General features: G+C 43.6%; 1 protein-coding gene across 1 annotated transcript; it reads left to right on the top strand.

Annotated features, from left to right (window-relative positions):
* The first annotated feature begins 3,798 nt into the window (after positions 1 to 3,798).
* Positions 3,799 to 19,358, top strand: LOC118384651 (protein Hook homolog 2-like). Its single transcript, XM_052518959.1, is given in 23 exon segments — positions 3,799 to 4,014; positions 4,843 to 4,925; positions 5,848 to 5,920; positions 6,077 to 6,127; positions 6,325 to 6,457; positions 6,788 to 6,855; positions 8,660 to 8,722; positions 8,918 to 8,998; positions 10,750 to 10,913; positions 11,016 to 11,156; positions 11,269 to 11,432; positions 11,435 to 11,466; positions 11,589 to 11,699; positions 11,870 to 11,957; positions 12,127 to 12,193; positions 13,254 to 13,391; positions 14,063 to 14,150; positions 14,737 to 14,771; positions 14,888 to 14,970; positions 15,090 to 15,193; positions 15,357 to 15,464; positions 15,548 to 15,619; positions 15,785 to 19,358. Coding segments are annotated over 23 exon segments (2,124 nt in total). The 5' UTR covers positions 3,799 to 3,969; the 3' UTR covers positions 15,917 to 19,358.
* Positions 19,359 to 20,042: the final 684 nt, after the last annotated feature.

Here is a 20,042-nt window from a genome sequence, read left to right as displayed (position 1 = left end):
AGCAACACAGCTCATCACCCTGAACACACCATCCCCACTGTCAAACATGGTGGTGGCAGCATCATGGTTTGGACCTGCTTTTCTTCAGCAGGGACAGGGAAGATGGTTAAAATTGATGGGAAGATGGATGGAGCCAAATACAGGACCATTCTGGAAGAAAACCTGACGGAGTCTGCAAAAGACCTGAGACTGGGACGGAGATGTGTCATCCAACAAGACAATGATCCAAAACATAAAGCAAAATCTACAATGGAATGGTTCAAAAATAAACATATCCAGTTGTTAGAATGGCCAAGTCAAAGTCCAGACCTGAATCCAATCGAGAATCTGTGGAAAGAACTGAAAACTGCTGTTCACAAATGCTCTCCATCCAACCTCACTGAGCTCGAGCTGTTTTGCAAGGAGGGATGGGAAAACATTTCAGTCTCTCGATGTGCAAAGCTGATAGAGACATACCCCAAGCGACTTACAGCTGTAATCGCAACAAAAGGTGGCGCTACAAAGTATTAACTTAAGGGGGCTGAATAATTTTGCACGCCCAATTTTTCCGTTTTTGATTTGTTAAAAAAGTTTGAAATATCCAATAAATGTCGTTCCACTTCATGATTGTGTCCCACTTGTTGTTGATTCTTCACAAAAAAATAAGGTTTTATATCTTTATGTTTGAAGCCTGAAATGTGGCAAAAGGTCGCAAAGTTCAAGGGGGCCGAATACTTTTGCAAGGCACTGTATATACAGTTGAAGTCGGAAGTGTACATATACCATAGCCAAATACATTTAAATATATATATATACACACCTGTTCTGAAAGGCCCCAGAGTCTGCAACACCACCACTAAGCAAGGGGCACCACCAAGCAAGCGACACCATGAAGACCAAGGAGCTCTCCAAACAGGTCAGGGACAAAGTTGTGGAGAATTACAGATCAGGGTTGGGTTATAAAAAAATATCAGAAACTTTGCACATCCCATGGAGCACCATTAAATCCATTATTAAAAAATGTATAGAATATGGCACCACAACAAACCTGCCAAGAGAAGGCCGCCCATGAAAACTCATGGACCAGGCAAGGAGGGCATTAATCAGAGAGGCAACAAAGAGACCAAAGATAACCATGAAGGAGCTGCAAAGCTCCACAGCGGAGACTGGAGTATCTGTCCATAGGATCACTTTAAGCAGTACACGCCTCAGAGCTGGGCTTTACGGAAGAGTGGACAGAAAAAAGCCATTGCTAAAATAAAAAAAAATGGTGTTCGCCAAAAAGCATGTGGCAGACTCCCCAAACATATGGAAGAAGGTACTTTGGTCAGATGAGACTAAAATTGAGCTTTATTGCCATCAAGGAAAACGCTATGTCTGGCACAAACCCAACATCTCTCATCACACCAAGAACACCATCCCCACAGTGAAACATGGTGGTGGCAGCATCATGCTGTGGGGATGTTTTTCATCGGCAGGGACTGGGAAACTGGTCAGAAATGATGGATGGAGCTAAATACAGGGGAATTTTTGAGGGAAACCTGTTTTGTCTTCCAGAGATTTAAGACTGGGATGGGGGTTCACCTTCCAGCAGGACAATGACCCTAAGCCTACTGCTAAAGCAACACTCGAGTGGTTTAAGGTGAAACATTTAAATGTCTTGGAATGGCCTAGTCAAAGCCCAGACCTCAATCCAATTGAGAATCTGTGGTATGATTTAAAGATTGCTGTATACCAACGGAACCCATCCAACTTGAAGGAGCTGGAGCGGTTTTGCCTTGAAGAATGGGCAAAAATACCAGTGGCTAGATGTGCCAAGTTTATAGAGACATACCCCAAGAGACTTGCAGCTGTAATTGCTGCAAAAGGTGGCTCTACAAAGTATTGACTTTGGGGGAGGGGGGATTTTTTAATATTTTCGCAAAGCCACTGTAGGTAGGTGTTCTCGGAGAGCAGGTAGCCTACAGTGGGTGGGCCATGGAGGAAGCCTGACTTGTTGGGCTGGCCAGAGCAAACAGGAAGTTGGCAAATATATCAGGTTGAACTGTGGGTATTGGAGCGAGAAGGAAGAGGTGTTAACAGGGAGATAGAGTACTTAGGAAAATAAGTGTATGTCTGCATGTTATGACACTGGGAGGCCTTCACAGAGCTGATAAAGCACATTTTCTCAGGAGTCAGATCAATGTGAGAGCTATGCATATGCCTAGAATAGATGGCCTCGATATATCAGCATTTAGGCACAGTGAATTTAGACCCTGGAATAATTGTGAAACCATTGGGCTAATTGCTGTGATACATAATGTGTCTTTACTTTACAGCCACTAGATAAACACATTTTGACAATGTGAGATTGTATTTTTTACATTTTTATATTTCAACTGGAGGGAAATGTTTTTCTATTTCAATTGCTTAACATAATTGATTTATGTACTTGTTTATGCTAGGCTAGCTACATGATAAGTTTTGTTAGGACTCGAGACACCTTCACTCCTCAGTTCTGTGTCATTTTGTCAACTTGAGCCATCTACTGTTCTTTTGTGGAACATTTTCGAACAAATTCCTTTTTTAATTCCAAAAACGCATGCTCAAAAGGTTTTCGAAACATACACAACATAACACCCACAAATTATCTCTAAAATACCGCGCTCTGTTTTGAGCAACATACAGGCGAAACAACAACAAATAGAATCCCCTGATCACGCTGGTCGGCGATGTCATGGCGACGTTGGATAGCTGGTGCCGCGTGCAAGTGCTCGTCCGGCCTAGGAAACTCGGAAATGTCCGACCTCCTAACTGGTTGTAGTTATACACGTGCTGCGTTCAACGAATCAGTATGTTAGAAATATCAGAGTTTCATCGTTTCAACCACGACAACTGCTCATGCGCAGAAATACGTAATAGGGCGTAACGGTTGTCTCGCGCCAAGCTGCGCATGTGCAATAAATCAAAACCTGTCCGTTTGTCACTTGCATGAGGTTGGAGTAATAACATGTTCAAATACTTAGTACATTGTCTCGAATCTAGGTTGCGCCTTTAGATTTAGAGAAAATGAACAACTAAGGAATAATTTGTCACTTCTCAAACACTGGCCTGGTCTGCTTCCTAAGCGTTCCGGAAGTCTCGCGATGTTGCGTGCTTTTATTTGATTTTTTATTAATATCAAATCAATACATAAAGCACATGAGGGAACACAAGCATACATAGATTACAAACAAGACAATCGAGCTAGGGGGTACAATATCACATTACAATTACACAAGGATTACACAAGGACCTTAAGAGCCATGCATATACTTTTTTTTATAGCTTTTTTTGTTAGTAGAGCATTTAACCGTGTTAAAATACAGTTCAATTTCTTTTTGTAGGGTACGAAAATCTGGTTTTCTGTTTGTAAATTTACATTTGTGTATATGAAATTTGACCAAAAGAATAATGAAATTAATTACGTAAAAATGACTGCGCTTATTTATATTGTATGTAAAGAATCCAAACAGTACATCTCTCCACAATAGTGTAAAATCTTCATAAATGTGTTCAATTATAAACCCACTGATGTCTTGCCACAGTTCTCTTACATGCATACAATGCCAAAAAAGATGCACAACTGTTTCTGGGTGGTCATTACAAAAGGAGCAATTTGAGTTGATGTTTTCCTTAAACTTCTTCATATAGTGGTTGGCAGGATAATATTTATGAATAATTTTAAAGGAAACTTCCTTAATTTTGTTAACAAGTAGGTTGCGCGCGTCTCTGGGTTTAGAAACTCTGTGACAACAACACATAAACACGGCCATCTGTTGCCATGACAATGTTCTTAATACGGAGTCTCATTCGTGTGGTTTTTGGAGCTAAAACGCGAAAGTCAAGCTAGCTAACAGGAGGCCATGGTTTGCTGACGTGATAGTGCAAGCTAAAAATAAACTTGAAGCTGAAAGTCTCCCAATCGATTGCTAGTGTGGTAACTGCAGAGTGTCGGTCAGACAAACCAAAATGAGTCTGGATAAAGCAAAGCTATGCGATTCGTTACTAAATTGGGTAAGTTTTACAAAGTTATAGGGAACTGGGAAGTCTTGCTAGCCGGTCGTCATCCAAAAGGACCTCTCGCTTGCAGTTAGCGAAAATAAATTAGGTGTTTTTACAATTAAATGCAACTAGGCATTTTATAGTTAGTAGTGCCTTGAACCAGCTCAAATAAAAAAAATAACATAATTAACTAGCTGTCACTGTCAAATAAAGCTAACTAAATGGTTTTGGTGGTCTAAGGTAAACATCAGAAATGGTCGTATTGGACAAGCTCCAAAGTTTCCAGACAGCAACTGAGCTAGCCACTATCTTATGCAATCAGTACGAAGGTCTAGCCAAGCCCCAGCAAGCCATTCACACTCCGAGCTAGCCTCTAAGTTTCTCAACTCCACGATAAGTACCATTAAGATGGTACATAGTTGAACTCGGCCATGAACCCTCCAAATATAGGTTGTTTAGGCTATATTAAAACTAGCTAGAAATGTGGAATGATCTCTTACAAACAAATTGCCAGCTAAGTAGCTAGCTGAGGTCTATCATTTAGTGGTTAGCAAACACTTTAGCTGTACAGCACATTAGTAGAATGGCTTTCCAGCACTTCTAGACCGCACAATCAATCACAAGTATTTTATTAAGCCCTCTTTATCAACAGTTGTCAAAAAGTGCTTAATAGATACCCATTCTAAAACACCAAATAGCAAGCAAATTGCCCAACGTGTTGGCAGTAGCATTTGCATTGCTCCTCTTCTCGATCAGTTGATTTCTAATTGATTGACGCGAAGTATAATAAATGACACACTAACACATTTTCTGTTCATTCATCATGTCCAACCCTTCCAGCTACAGACATTTCAGGTGCCTTCATGCACCAGCAAGCAGGACCTGATGAGCGGAGTGGCTATTGCACACGTTCTACACAGGATGTAAGGGCACAACATTTTTTTGTGTGTTTTGAGGTTGGTGATAATGGTGGTGGTGGGTTAACACAAGAGTAGACAACCACTAAGCGTAGGAGAACTGGGAGATGTATGCAGTGTTCACATGTTAGTCGGAACTAGGAAACTCAGAAATGTCCGACTTGCTGATTCGATGAACGCGGCACATGTATAACTGCAACCAGTTAGAGAGTTGTACATTTCCGAATTTCCTAGTTCTGACTAGCATGTGAACGCAGAAAAAGGTCCTTACTTGCAGAACCCATTACCCTGTCACAGTAGCAAATGGCAATAGTAAGAGATTTGTGGAGTACGTTCAATCCCAGTCATTCTCAATTCACAGACCGATTTGCTTATCAGTTGCACACTGACATTTTGTTCTGGGCCTTGAACTACTTTGAGTAGAACCTGATTAGAGCAAATTCAATCATGTATTCAAAAGCCTTTTTGTAAAGTTAGAGGATGGGCTGTTAGTCTGTTTTTATTTATATTCCTACGCTTGATGAGGAATAGGTCCATATTTCTCAAGGCCTGGGTCTTGCAGATTGTGCCCAGGTGGGATTTTGTGCAAGGGCCTGTCCATTTAAGGGTACTGTCTGTCCAAGCCAAATTACCTTCATACCTCATCTGCTGTAGTATTTGTGTGCCTTTCTGTCCACACACACACACACACATAGAAATGTATCGAACTGGAAACAAGCAAGTGCTTTTATCTGAAGGTTCGTTGAATTGGGTCATGGCAATTCTGGCCTCAAGCAAGTTTCCAATGATTGCTTGCTTGTTGTGACATTCATTGAGTGTCACATTAGGGAGTTTGCGTTTTCCAGTTTAGAAATACTCTGCCCTGTGGCTTCCTGTGTATTGTATGTCCCTAGAATATGTCTTGTTAAGTGTTTCATCTCGTTAACAGAGACCCCTCCTGGTTTAATGAGGCATGGCTGAGCAGGATCAAGGAGGAGAGTGAGGCCAACTGGCGCCTCAAGGTGCAGTATGAGATATATCCTTCTAACACAGTGCCTCTATGTTGTCACCTAGGCAACCTAGATTGACCACTGGCCTTACTGTTTAAAGATGGTGTATTTTCACCAAGGCAAATATGCCTGTGTTCTCCAGCTCAGATTTATTTCATTTTCCTCCAGGTCAGCAACCTGAAGAAGATTCTTCAGAGCATGCTTGAGTATTACCATGATGTGAGTAAAGGCTTTTCCTCATAAAGATCGGAAGGAAGGGATGGATGGTATATGCACGTTTCCAGCATTTATTTTAAGAGCTCAATCTCCTCCAGTTGTTCCTCAGTGTTTGCATCTGTCTTAGTCCATTTGAAATAACATTGCTCAATGCATATATTTTTTCACAATCCCCATTGTCTCCATCCTTCTATGAACAGGTGCTTGGCCACCAGGTAGCAGACGTGCACCTGCCAGACATCAATCTGATTGGGGAGTTTGGAGATGTAACTGAACTTGGGAAGCTGGTGCAGTTGGTGCTTGGCTGTGCTGTCAGCTGTGAGAAAAAGCAAGGTGAGCTAGCTGGGCTAGAGGAGGCTCTGCTGGGTAACAGGAAGTCACCTATGGAGAAAATGCAGAATTAATGCAATGACCTGATTATCACGAGTTGATAAACTCAGCATTCATTGGTTCGTTCCTACAAAGCCCCAACCATGTACTGTATACAGATTATGATAAAACAGAGTTTTAAAAGACAATGTGATCCTCAGATGAACAAGCTAGTGGGTTTGATGTGAATGCAGGAGAAACTGTTGCACTGTGTGTAAACCAGTGTGTTTGAGTGTCTGACTGTCAGATGTGAATGTGATATTCAGTGGACTCCTCTTCTGTTTTTTCTCTCAGAGCAAATCCAGCAGATAATGACCCTGGAGGAGTCTGTCCAGCATGTTGTCATGACAGCCATACAGGAGGTGAGTGATCAGTCTTTTTGATATTATCCTCTTTGTAGATCTGTCTGTCCTTTTGTGAGATTACACCTACAGTCGTGGCCAAAAGTTTTGAGAATGACAAATATTAATTTCTCCAAAGTTTGCTGCTTTAGATATTTTTGTCAGATGTTACTATGGAATACTGAAGTATAACTACAAGCATTTCATAAGTGTCAAAGGCTTTTATTGACAATTACATGAAGTTGATTCAAAGAGTCAATATTTGCAGTGTTGACCCTTCTTTTTCAAGACCTCTGCAATCCGCCCTGGCATGCTGTCAATTAACTTCTGGGCCACATCCTGACTGTTGGCAGCCCATTCTTGCATAATCAATGCTTGAAGTTTGTCAGAATTTGTGGGTTTTTGTTTGTCCACCTGCCTCTTGATTGACCACAAGTTCTCAATGGGATTAAGGTCTGGGGAGTTTCCTGGCCATGGACCCAAAATATCGATATTTTGTTCCCCGAGCCACTTCGTTATCACTTTTGCCTTATGGCAAGGTGCTCCATCATGCTGGAAAAGGCTTTGTTCGTCACCGAACTGTTCCTGGATGGTTGGGAGAAGTTGCTCTCAGAGGATGTGTTGGTACCATTCTTTATTCAAACCTGTGTTCATAGGCAAAATATAGGCAAAATTGTGAGTGAGCCCACTCCCTTGGCTGAGAAGCAGCCCCACACATGAATGGTCTCAGGATGCTTTAATGTTGGCATGACACAGGACTGATGGTAGCGCTCACCTTGTCTTCTCCGGACAAGCTTTTTTCCCGGATGCCCCAAACAATTGGAAAGGGTATTTATCAGAGAAAATGACATTACCCCAGTCCTCAGCTGTCCAATCCCTGTACCTTTTGCAGAATATCAGTCTGTCCCTGTTGTTTCTCCTGGAGAGAAGTGGCTTCTTTGCTGCCCTTCTTGACACCAGGCTATCCTCAAAGTCTTTTCCTCACTGTGCGTGCAGATGCACTCACACCTGCCTGCTGCCATTCCTGGGCAAGCTTTGTACTGGTGGTGCCCCGATCCCGCAGCTGAATCAACTTTAGGAGACGGTCCTGGCGCTTGCTGGACTTTCTTGGGCGCCCTGAAGCCTTCTTCACAACATTTGAACCGCTGTCCTTGAAGTTCTTGATGATCCGATAAATGCTTGTACCTAAATCAATCTTACTGGCAGCAATATCCTTGCCTGTGAAGCCCTTTTTGTGCAAAGCAATGAGGACGGCACATGTTTCCTTGCATGTAACCATGGTTGACAGAGGAAGAACAATGATTCCAAGCACCACCCTCCTTTTGAAACTTCCAGTCTGTTATTTGAACTCAATCAGCATAACAGAGTAATCTCCAGCCTTGTCCTCGTCAGCACTCACACCTGTGTTAACGAGGGAATCACTGACATGATGTCAGCTGGTCCTTTTGTGGCAGGGCTGAAATGCAGTGGAAATGTTTTTGGGGGATTCAGTTCATTTGCATGGCAAAGAGGGACTTTACAATTAATTGCAATTCATCTGATCACTCTTCGTAACATTCTGGAGTATATGCAAATTGCCATCATACAAACTGAGACAGCAGACTTTGAAAATTAATATTTGTGTCATTCTCAACATTTTTGGCTACAACTGTTCAAGCACAATTCTTTGCTCCCTGAAACCTTTCTGTATTTAACAGCAATATACACTAAAACAGGCAATAGCTGACTTATTGTCCTGCTTACCTCTATATTGACAATGGGTTTCACCATGTGATCTGTCTTTCTGGAGTTTGAACCAGCAATTCACTGTTTTGTTGTGGTGTAGCTCCTAGCTAAAGAGCCAACTGTTCCAGGAAGTCCTGAGACCTACGGGGACTTTGACTACCAGGTGGGACCCGCTCACTTCTTACTCTGCTTCTCTGAATACATTAAACTTTCACTCCCCTGCAAGTTGGTTTTATCGCTATTCCTCAATTGCCGTCTCATATACTTGTCTTTCGTGGTATCTCTCGCTCTCTCTCTCGTTCTCTACCTCCCACTGTGCTGTCTATAACCTCCCTTGTGCCTCTCTCCGTGTCTACAGTCCAGGAAGTATTATTTTCTCAGTGAGGAGGTGGAGGCGAAGGAGGATCTGGGCCAGCGCTGTCGGGACCTGGAGCACCAGGTGGGCAGAGGGGACTGTTTGTTAGTTAGCATGTTGAGTGTGTATCTGCAGCTCTTTGCCATGAGTGAAGTGACCCTATTTATTCGCTTAGCTGAGGATTGTTGTCCAGTCTGACTGATTCCCCCTGATGGTTTGTTGTGTAAACGGAGTGATGGGACACTTTTTTTTTTTCTGTATCTGTCCCATTATGGCTTCTGTTAGTGCATAGGCAGCACCATTGAAGCCATCTCCATTTTGAACAGTGGAGACTGGTGGGAGGAGCTATATGATGATGGGCTAATTGTAATGCCTGTTATGGAATTAAATGATGGGCTAATTGTAATGCCTGTTATGGAATTAAATTAACGGGGTCAAACATGTGGTTACCATATTATTGATGCCATTCCATTCCAGCCATTACAATGAGCCTGTCCTCCTATAGCTCCTCCCACCAGCCTCCGCTGATTTTGAAGTAGTCAATTTTCTTCTACTACTTCTGAGTTGGTAAACAAACTGAAAGGATGCATACTGCCACCTGGAGTGTGTTGTTTGAACAGGTATAAAGCCATGGTGGGCGATGTACTGCCACCTGCAGTTATGGAATTGTTGCTCACAAATAATTAAATGGCTGATCCTTCCTGATGTCCTGGATGGAATTATGTGATCCGTTCTTAACCAATAGGAAGCCACACCCAGTTGACTACTTCAAAATGGTGAAAGTTCTCAATGGCGCTACACATGCTAAAATGGGCTTTTGGGTACTAGAATCCTCTTATTCTCTATGAAACAGTGCTAACTGTGCTGTTAATGCTGCCTCTGATTAGGCAATGTCATTGGGTACAAAGACTTAAGTCATTGATCCCCAATAATTACATTGTATAGTATTTAGGATTAGAAGGCAATTACCACTTATGTATTCAGCATATTTCTTAATATGTTAACATTAAACACATTAAGAAATTCTCAGTAGTTTATGTAGTTCTTTACTTTCTCCCTGGTATGATGCTAAAGCAAGCCATTTGTCCTTAAAGTTCAGTGTAGAGTTTTGCTGTCCTCAAAGTGGAACGATGTCCAACAGGTTAGTAATAGACGCCGCCTTTTTATATTGGCATGCCTGCTTGCCTAACCCACAAACATATTCAGGGTGGACGTACCCTAAACCACCAACCAACATTCTTGTCCATGATAATCCCAAGGATAGTTAATCTTTCATCAAGCCTCACTAGCTTGAATCCTTAATCAACATCCCTTTCTGAGCCCACTCTCCAGTCTCCCCACTTTGTAACTGTTAGTCAGACTGACCCAGACATCTGGTTTTCTATTCCCCTCCTTGAGGGGTAATGCTAACAACTGCTCCATTGAGAAAGTGGCCCACCCGACTGAGAACATAGCAGACCAGCTGACTAACTGCGTTGATGTTTGTGCATGTGAAGTTACCACCAACCCTCATGGAAAAACATAGCATGTTTTGCAAGCAATGTACAGTGTCTATTGCTGGATATGTGAGTGTGGCTCTTTTTTCTTCAGCATTTGTGGAGTGTCTTTTTTCTATTCTGCATTTTCATGAGTAAATATGTGGGTTTTTTGGCGGTGTTCTGCATTTTGAAGTGTGTCCTTTTTCTGTGCTCAGAACTTTCTATGACTCAATGTGTGACTGTTTGTTTATTTGTCTCTAGGTCTCCTCCCTCTCTAGCCTTTGTTACATGCAACTTTGTCTGGTTCTCTCTGCCACTCCACCCCTTACTATGTCTGTGTGTGTGTTTGGTCCTCAGTTGGCAGCCGTCCTGGAGGAGAAGTCATCCCTGCAGGTGGAGACACAATCCCTGAGGGAGAAGCTCAGCCTCAGTGACCCACAGAATGCTTCTACCACCATCACTGGCAAGAAGCTGCTGCTGCTGCAGAGCCAGATGGAGCAGCTACAGGAGGAGAATTACAGGTCACAGTCATATCCTCAACACAAACTTCCAAACTAAATGCATTCTACTCTTTTGATACAATTAATTTAGCATTTTCTGTTTGCCCCCTGTTTGTGACACAGACTAGAGAACAGCCGAGATGACATGCGTGTGCGAGGGGAGATTCTGGAGCGTGACGTTTTGGACCTCACTCACCGTAACGATGAACTGACCAGCCTCGCCCAGGAGGCCCAGTCTCTCAAAGATGAGATGGACATCCTCCGGTGAGCCCAGGGGGAGAGCAGCCTCTCAGTAGTCTGTGGCCTCCTATCCTTCTCTCCTTTCCTGTCCCATCCTCAAAACGGCTTCCCCATCTCACCCTCTCCCCTCCTACAGGCATTCGTCTGACCGAGTGAGCCGGCTGGAGGCGCTGGTAGAGACGTACAAGCGCAAGCTGGAGGACCTGGGGGACCTGCGCAGACAGGTGCGTCTGCTGGAGGAGCGCAACACTGTCTACATGCAGCGCACATGTGAGCTGGAAGAGGAGCTACGCAGGGCCAACTCCGCACCCAGCTGGACACCTACAAGAGACAGGTGGGCAGAGAGGGCTAGAGAATGGGGGAGGGTTAACAAAGGTGTGGAGATGGATGTGTGTATGACACATGATGGTATGAACTCTCTTCAGACCCTGAATGTGTTTGCCTCCCTGCTATCAGGTCCATGAGCTTCACACCAAGCATTCGTCAGAGGCACTGAAGGCTGAGAAGTGGCAGTTTGAGTACAAGAACCTTCAGGACAAGTATGACGCCCTGCTTAAGGAGAAAGAGGTGAGAGAGGATGGCCGGGGACGACTCCTTTCCAGACTAAGATATATTACTTAAAAGGGCATGATGTGGATTTAAAATCTCTGAAATTCTGAGGCAGTCACTTCGAACACTTCTGGTAGGATCAGATTGAGTGCAGTCTAATCCCCACGTTATCCCAATGTGTTTTCCAGCGTTTGATCTCAGAGCGAGACACACTGCGGGAAACCAATGATGAGCTCAGGTGTGCTCAGGTCCAACAGAAGGGCCTCAATCAACCAGGTGAGTCCAATGGACACAGCTAACATCCTGAACCTTCAGCCTTTGTTTTTCTAAATGACAAGATGGTAGAGGTGGGTTGTTTGACCTTTTGTGGCAGTTGATAAGACTACTGTGAAAACAAATGTGATATATTTTCCCCTGACATCTTGGCTCTCTCTCTCCCCTTCAGGTGGATTATGTGAGGACTCTGGCACAGTGGGAAACCTGGCCTCTGAGATGATGCCCACAGAGTTCAAGTATGTGAGACTGAGTGAAAGATTCATCTGTTAGATAACACCTATCTGACCTATCAATAGACATGCAGTGGTGTCAGAATTCAATTGCTCATTTTCAACTGTAGGCTTGGGCGGTACCGGGGTGTTTAGATTGTTTTATTTTTAAACTACAATTCAGTTGAGCCAGTCACATGGTATATTTGTTTATTAAGAGCATGTGGAGCAAACTGAAGTTTCATGACGTCCACTGTCGCAGTACAAGAGTTGATCAAGTTAGACTTGACATTCTCTCCTAATGTTTGCCAGGTAAATATATCTATACGTTAACGATCTTAATGCCAAATACATTTTCTCCAGCTATGCATTTGGTTTGCTAACCTGCTAGCTGTAGGTGGCTAGCTTGCAAGATCAAGCTTCTTGGTTACAGCAGAGACAATCAATCCCCTCCTAGATTAAGTGTGAGTAGCCTTTTGAGAACCCAGCTCATAAAGTTATAGAACTGTCTTTGCTTTTAGTTTATGTTCGCTTGCGCTTGTTAGCATTTAGCTAACGTTCGCTATGGGAATTCGCTAGTACTTTGATAGCATTTGAACAGAAATGATGCCCTTTGTGTGCACTGACGTTAATGCCGTAAAACCGGTATGCTTCAGGAACGATATGGAAATCTGGATCCGCCCAAACCTAGTGTTCAGCTGTGATAAATGGCAAAGGTCTTATTCCTCAGCCACACTATTTTTAGAAACAGAATGTGCCATTGGCTCCATGAATAGAATGGCTCTGTCAGATGGCACTGCTGTTAAATTGGCTGAGGTGGAGTTGAATACTTATGGTCCTTCTGTAGCTCAGTTGGTAGAGCATGGCGCTTGTAACGCCAGGGTAGTGGGTTCGATTCCCGGGACCACCCATACGTAGAATGTATGCACACATGACTGTAAGTCGCTTTGGATAAAAGCGTCTGCTAAATGGCATATATTATTATTATTATATTACTTATGTTGATGTGTAGTGTACAGACCTTTGCCTCTCTGCCCCACTTCCCTGCCTTCTCTCTTTGACCTCATCCCTTCTGCTTCCTCCACAGGGAGACGGTGGTGCGTCTGCAGAGTGAGAACAAGATGCTGTGTGTCCAGGAGGAGAGCTACAGACAGAGACTGGTGGAGGTACAGGGTCAGCTGGAGGAGTCTCAACGCAGCCAGAACACCCTGGAGACACAAAACAGGTGTGTGTGTGTGTGTAGGCATGTGTAAAATAAAAGATACGTTCTATACGAATACCACTGCATCTCATCCACAAAAGTAAAATAAAGTGTTTTTAGTTATGCACATTGTGATTTGATTGTATGTATCAAGGTCAGTCCGTGACGATATTAGTCACAGTATATATTGCCAGAGTTTCTGTTTTGAGTTTCACATTTGGCTAAACGGAGGAGCGATCTAGCTAAATGTCAGCTCACTCTGGTCTGTGTGTTGTGTTGTGTTGTGTGGGCTGGAGCAGAGGATGGACAGCAATGAGCCAGATTGTCCCCCGGCTGTCCGTACAGCGCACGTGTGTGGGTGGGCGGTTTTTCTGAGTGGATCGTGTGTGTGACGATAGATCCAGAGTGTGGGAGGCAGGCAGCCGTCTTCAGCAGCAGGATGAGAGCATCCTGAGCTGTGGAGTATGGCTGAAGTAGCTCCGTCTTCCCCTAATTAACCACAACACACAGAGGGGAGTGGGTGGGTGGGACACCTCTAGAGTGGACTAATGCAGCGGTTGATGTGACATTGCATGCATCGCCAGCCTCTCCCACTCACTCATCAAAACCAGCTTCATCGAATTTCCTCATTTTCTCTTCCTTTCCCCTTCTCTCTCTCCTGCTTTTCTTATTTGTTCTGTCTCTCCTCCTTCCAGGTTGAACCAGCAGCAGATCTCTGAGCTGCGGTCCCAGGTGGAGGATCTCCAGAAGGCTCTACAGGAGCAGGGCAGCAAGGCTGAGGATGTGAGTGGAGAGACAGACCCTCCTCATTTACCCCTCTCCTCCTCCTCTAAACATCCTGTTACTCCTGTTACCTTGTCCATACCAATCACTGAGTGGACCCAGTCTTCTCCAATCAAAGACGACAGTATACTGAAAATGTATAGGAATCAGGAATGAAAGGACCAATCTCTCTTAATCGGTTGACCATCTTAGTTCAAGTATGTTTTTTTTGTTTTTAATCATTTATTTTGTAGTCATTATAATTGGAAAAAGAGACCTAGACCTCAATATAGTCCTTGAGGACTGTTGTAGACTGTATCCTTCTCTCCCCTCTGTTGACTGCTCTCTGAGATTTTGTGTGAGAACTTTAACCCTTGTTTGCTGTGTTGATTCACCATTAACGCCTACCCTTCTGTCTCTCCGCCTGCCCCCACCGACCGACATTCGGCCAATCAGGCCATCGTGAGTACAGCCCATCCCTGCCTGGGCTCTGATTTGACTTTGACTACTTCAGTTGTGTATTATGCTTATTATTTGTGTCTCTGTCTGACAGAAGTCTGTTTCTCTGTAGTTTGAGTGTTGACTGACTTTCTTCCTCTCCATTCAGTCCTCCCTGCTGAAGAAGAAGCTTGAGGAGCACCTGTGAGTACTATTATCACTGATGCTTGCACACTGCACCTGTGAAGGGAGTATTATTACCGCTCTGTAGATTCTTACACGTCCGGCTCCTCCATGCTTTTCCTCTGTCCTCGTCCCAGGGAGAAGCTCCATGAGGCCCACTCAGACCTGCAGAAGAAGAGAGAGGTCATTGATGACCTGGAGCCAAAAGCGGACGGCAACAGTAAGTAGTCTCTTATTTGCTGCCCTTGGGAGCAGTGCTATCAAATAGTATCAATCTAAGAGCACTTTCAAGCTCTGAAAATACCGTTAATATTTCCTCTTCAACCTCCCTCCTGTCAGTGGCGAAGAAGATCGATGAGCTGCAGGAGATCCTGAAGAAGAAGGATGAGGATATGAAGCTGATGGAGCAACGCTACAAGCGCTATGTGGAGAAGGCCAGGACGGTCAGTCAACACTGCCTGACACTAAACTCATCAGTACAGCACCACGGTGCTTGGCCGCTGACTTAAATCCGAGTTGCAGATATCGTCAAAGATTGTCATGCACATTGTGACATAGTTGAGAATTTCCGCACCAAGTATATGTGTGTTTGTGTTCATTGTGAAGGTGATCAAGACTCTGGACCCCAAGCAGCCGCCTCTGACTGTGTCTCCTGATGTTCAGGCCCTCAAGAACCAGTTGACTGAGAGAGACCGGAAGATCCAGCACCTGGAGGTAAGAGCCACTCTACATTGACGAGATGCAGATGAGTAGTGCATTTCTGACCCTCCATATGCATGAACAACTCCTGTGTGCAGCATGACTGTGAGAAGAGCAGGTCCAGACATGACCAGGAGGAGAAACTCCTCATCAGTGCTTGGTACAACATGGTGAGTAAGAAAACCTCTCCGTATCTGCCTAATCTACATAGTATTAAAGCAGTTGGCATGATAGGTGCTACAATGCTGTGCAATGACTTGTATAATAGTCTTGGTTTTTATGGTAGTAAGACATTTACCTGTCTTATGGCTTTATTTCTCTCTCTCCCTCCCCAGGGTATGGCCCTGCATCAGAAGGTGGTGGGAGAGCGGTCGGGTCCGTCCAACCAGGCCCAGTCCTTCTTGGCCCAGCAGAGGCAGTGCACCCACGCCAGGAGAGGCCTCGCAGCCCGCCACCAGCCCAGATAAGACATATCAACTCTGGGGGAGGATGTGAAAATGAGGCAAAACATTGTCTATATCTTAGTGTTCACTTCTTCCGTACTCCCACTCTCACTGCTCTGATGCCTTCTCCTCTTGGTGTTTTGTGACGATTGCTGCTGCTGCCCCCTGCTGGGCATCTCTATTACACGATTTTCTGGAGTGTCTGTAATGCAGAGCTACTTAATTCACCTTCAAGTGCTTTCAAAGCTGCCAGGACTTTTGAACAAAGATGAGTCTTGGGTCTAAATGAGAGCTGGAATGAAGGAACATGAAGTGGATAGAAAGAAGCTGAGTGACTAATCCTTTGTCATTGAATTCTTAGACAATGTTTGTCATTCAGTCCCTCCATTTCTTTCAAGCCCTCTTTTTAGCTATAATATATTTGATGTTTTCTTAAGGTTTAGATTAGGACATTATGAGAATTAATGCTTTGGAAGCCCACAATGATGACCGAGATGGAAAGTGATGATTTCTGCTGTCAATAGGGCAGGGGTCTTTACCTTCCCCCTACTACTACTACTACTATATATTTTCACCCTTATTGTCCAGCCCACTGCCAGGCTAAATAGATATTATCCTCTTACTCTTACATAGAAACACTAATAAGAGAGACCTATGGGTTGAGATCATGGTGAATTTGTGCGATTTGTATTAATTTGTGCCCAAGTCATTTGGAGATTCTGTCTTGTGCTGTGTCTCTGACACTTTTAAATGTACTTGGGGAGAGAGACTGGTGAAGCGCTAGAACAGGGGTGTCATCCGGATCCGGGGGGGTGTACACTCAATATTATTTTTCAATGATTAAAACCAAGTTTGAAACTGTAGAAATTATAATGGACCTACATTCATACAGTTTATTGACTGTCCAGCTCACTAATAATCATCAAAATGACAGTCAGGGAGCATCACTTTTTGCCAATTTTGATGGCGAGGAAATGTTGTTGAAGACTGAATGTGGCCCCCGGGGAAAAATGGGTTTGGCGCCCCTGATCTAGAAGAGCTCAATAATACGTCTTAGATATGAGAGGAACACATTTTCTCTGCACACACAGTCATGACCTCTTTATTTCTCTGTGTTTACTCTTTCAAGCTGTATCATCTACTTGATTTTTCTTAATTTGTTACGAGTTGTTTAATTGTTTTGATGAGCAGGAAGAATAGCTTTCTAGACTTTTTTTTCTTTTTCTAAATGAACCTCCGCATTTTGTAGTTAGTCTGTATAATAATGTACAGAAAAGCACTCCCTCCCTTTTGATTATGGTTAATTTCCTCTGTTAACTGATCTACTTTTAAAGACTTTTGTATCAAATTCCTGTGTGGTGTTCACATGTAATGGTAGAAGTTCAGAAAGACTAGAAGATATGGGTCCTCTTCTGTCAGGACCGTTTGACTGGTAGTATTCACACGGACTATTGAACAAGGTTTTGTTTAAAGCTGTAATATGGAAATTTATTCTTTGAATGATGGACTAGATGTTGTTCTTTTTAACTTTAATGTATCCCCTCTAAAGAGTTACAGGGTGTTTTTAAGAATTATAATTGGTTGCACACATCACTTTAGACTGATGTTAATGTAGGAAATGCTGGTGCTTGTGAGAACCAGAATGTGGGGTTATTGATTCACATTTAATGGATATGTGGGGGAAATCTGGCCACACTGGAGGTTGTTACTGTGTAATCCTGAAGGGAAATAAGGTTTCAAGGTAGCAATGGTATGTAGCTTTTCTCTCGTTCTCAGCAGAAACACTCAAATATAGATGCTTCTGTTCGCTGACACTGGAACTTGCCTAGCTAATGAACAGACAATGTGTGCTCTTTTAATGTCAGAATTATTTACAACTGAATTTATGTAAATTTTTACCTATCATTTTCTCAAGATGAACCTGTGAAGAACAGTGCTATTGTTGAACACTCCATCTATCTGATTACTTTGACAGTATCCACTTAAACATGGAACTTATTTTTGGTACCCAAACTGCTCTCTATGACTTGTACCTAACCCTCTTAAGTGTGTAACTATCTGTGCAATGTTATTTACCAGGCTATGAAACCACAACTGTGTGTACATTTAACTTCACTTAGTGTTTTACTCTTTAAGTAGATTTGGTGTTTATTTGGTATTAAATCAGGAAGTCTGACTTTTAATTTCAAAGTAGTAAATCAACATTCCAACTGAACTGTTATGTTCCAGTACTGAGATGGGGCCTGCGCAATTCAACCTGTCGTTGTCGTGACTGGAAATCTGTCAATGTACTGTCCTATTGCAGTATAACTTGACACTGTCCATTAGCAATATATTACAATTGGTATTTACCATCACTAATTGGACATGCAGTTAAAGGGCTTAAACTCTACTGAACAAATATAAACGCCACATGCAAAGTGTTGGCTTCATGAGCTGAAATAAAAGATCCCATATGTTCAATACGCACATCTCAAATGTTGTGCACAAATTTGTTAACATTCCTGTTAGTAAACATTTCTCCTTTGCCAAGACAATCCATCCACCTGACGGGTGGGATATCAAGAAGCTGATTAAAGTGCATGATCATTTCAAAGGTGCACCTTGTCCTGGGGACAAGAAAAGGCCACTAAAATGTACAGTTTTGTGACAACACAATGCCATAGATGTCTCAAGTTTTGAGGGAGCGTGCAATTGGCATGCTTACTGCAGGAATGTCCTACAGAGCTTTTGCCAGAGAATTGAATGTACGTTTTTCTACCAATGTTGTTTTAGACAATTTGGCAGTATGTTCAACAGGCCTCATAACAGCAGACCACGTGTATGTTGATGTGTGGGTGAGCAGTTTACTGATAACAACTTTGTGAACAGAGTGCCCCCTGGTGGGGTTATGGTAGGGGCAGGCGTAAGCCAAACTTGGACGCACAGGATCTTCTAGAATGTAATTTGTATGCTGTAGTATTAAGATGTCCCTTCACTGGAACCAAGGGGTCTAACCCGAACCAGGAAAAACAGCCCCAGACCATTATTCACTATGAAGTGGGGCAGGTTCTCCTGGTATCTGCAAAACCCAGATTTGTCTGTCGGACTGCCAGATGGTGACGTTTGATTCATCACTCCAGAGAATGTGTTTTTACTGCTCCAGAATCCAATGGCCCTACCCTTTACACCACTCCATCCGACGCTTGGCATTGTGCATGGTGATCTCAGACTTGTTGGAAAGGTGGCATCCTATGATGGTGCCACGTTAAAAGTCCCTGAGCACTTCCGTTAGGCCATTCTACTGCCAATGTTTTGTCTATGGAGATTTCATGGCTGTGTGCTCGAATTTATAAACCTGTCAGCAACGGGTGTGGCAAAAAAAAGAAACCTCTGTCAACTGTGTTTATTTCCAGCAAACTTAAAAGTGTAAATGTATGAACATAAGTATCAACAACTGAGAAATAAACTGAACAAGTTACATAGACATGTGACTAACAGAAATTGTATGTGTACCTGAACAAAGGGGGGGTCAAAATCAAAAGTAACTGTCAGTATCTAGTGTGGCCACCAGCTGCATGAAGTACTGCAGTGCATCTCCTCCTCATGACCTGTACCAGATTTGCCAGTGCTTGCTGTGAGATGTTACCCCACTGTTCCACCAAGGCACCTGCACATCTGTTCCTGGACATTTCTGGGGGGAATGGCCCTAGCCCTCACCCTTCGATCCAACAGGTCCCAGACGTACTCAATGGGATTGAGATCCGGGCTCTTCGCTGCACATGGTAGAACACTGATATTCCTGTCTTGTAGGAAATCACGCACAGAATGAGCAGTATGGCTGGTGGCATTGTCATGCTGGAGGGTCATGTCAGGATGAACCTGCAGGAAGGGTACCACATGAGGGAGGAGGATGTCTTCCCTGTAACACACAGCTTTGAGATAGCCTGCAATGACAACAAGCTCAGTCCAATGATGCTGTGACACACCGCCCCAGACCATGACGGGCTCTCCATCTCCAAATCGATCCAGCTCCAGAGTACATGCCTCGGTATAACGCTCATTACTCGCCGGTGAAGAGCACTTTTTGCCAGTCTTGTCTGGTCCAGCGAAGGTGGGTTTGTGCCCATGGGCGACGTTGTTTCCGGTGATGTCTGGTGAGGACCTGCCT

This window comes from Oncorhynchus keta, chromosome 5 (assembly GCF_023373465.1).
Source record: "Oncorhynchus keta strain PuntledgeMale-10-30-2019 chromosome 5, Oket_V2, whole genome shotgun sequence".
Lineage (NCBI taxonomy): Eukaryota > Metazoa > Chordata > Actinopteri > Salmoniformes > Salmonidae > Oncorhynchus > Oncorhynchus keta.
The sequence above is the reverse complement of the archived record's forward strand: the minus strand, read 5'-3'. Positions and strand labels throughout refer to the sequence as shown.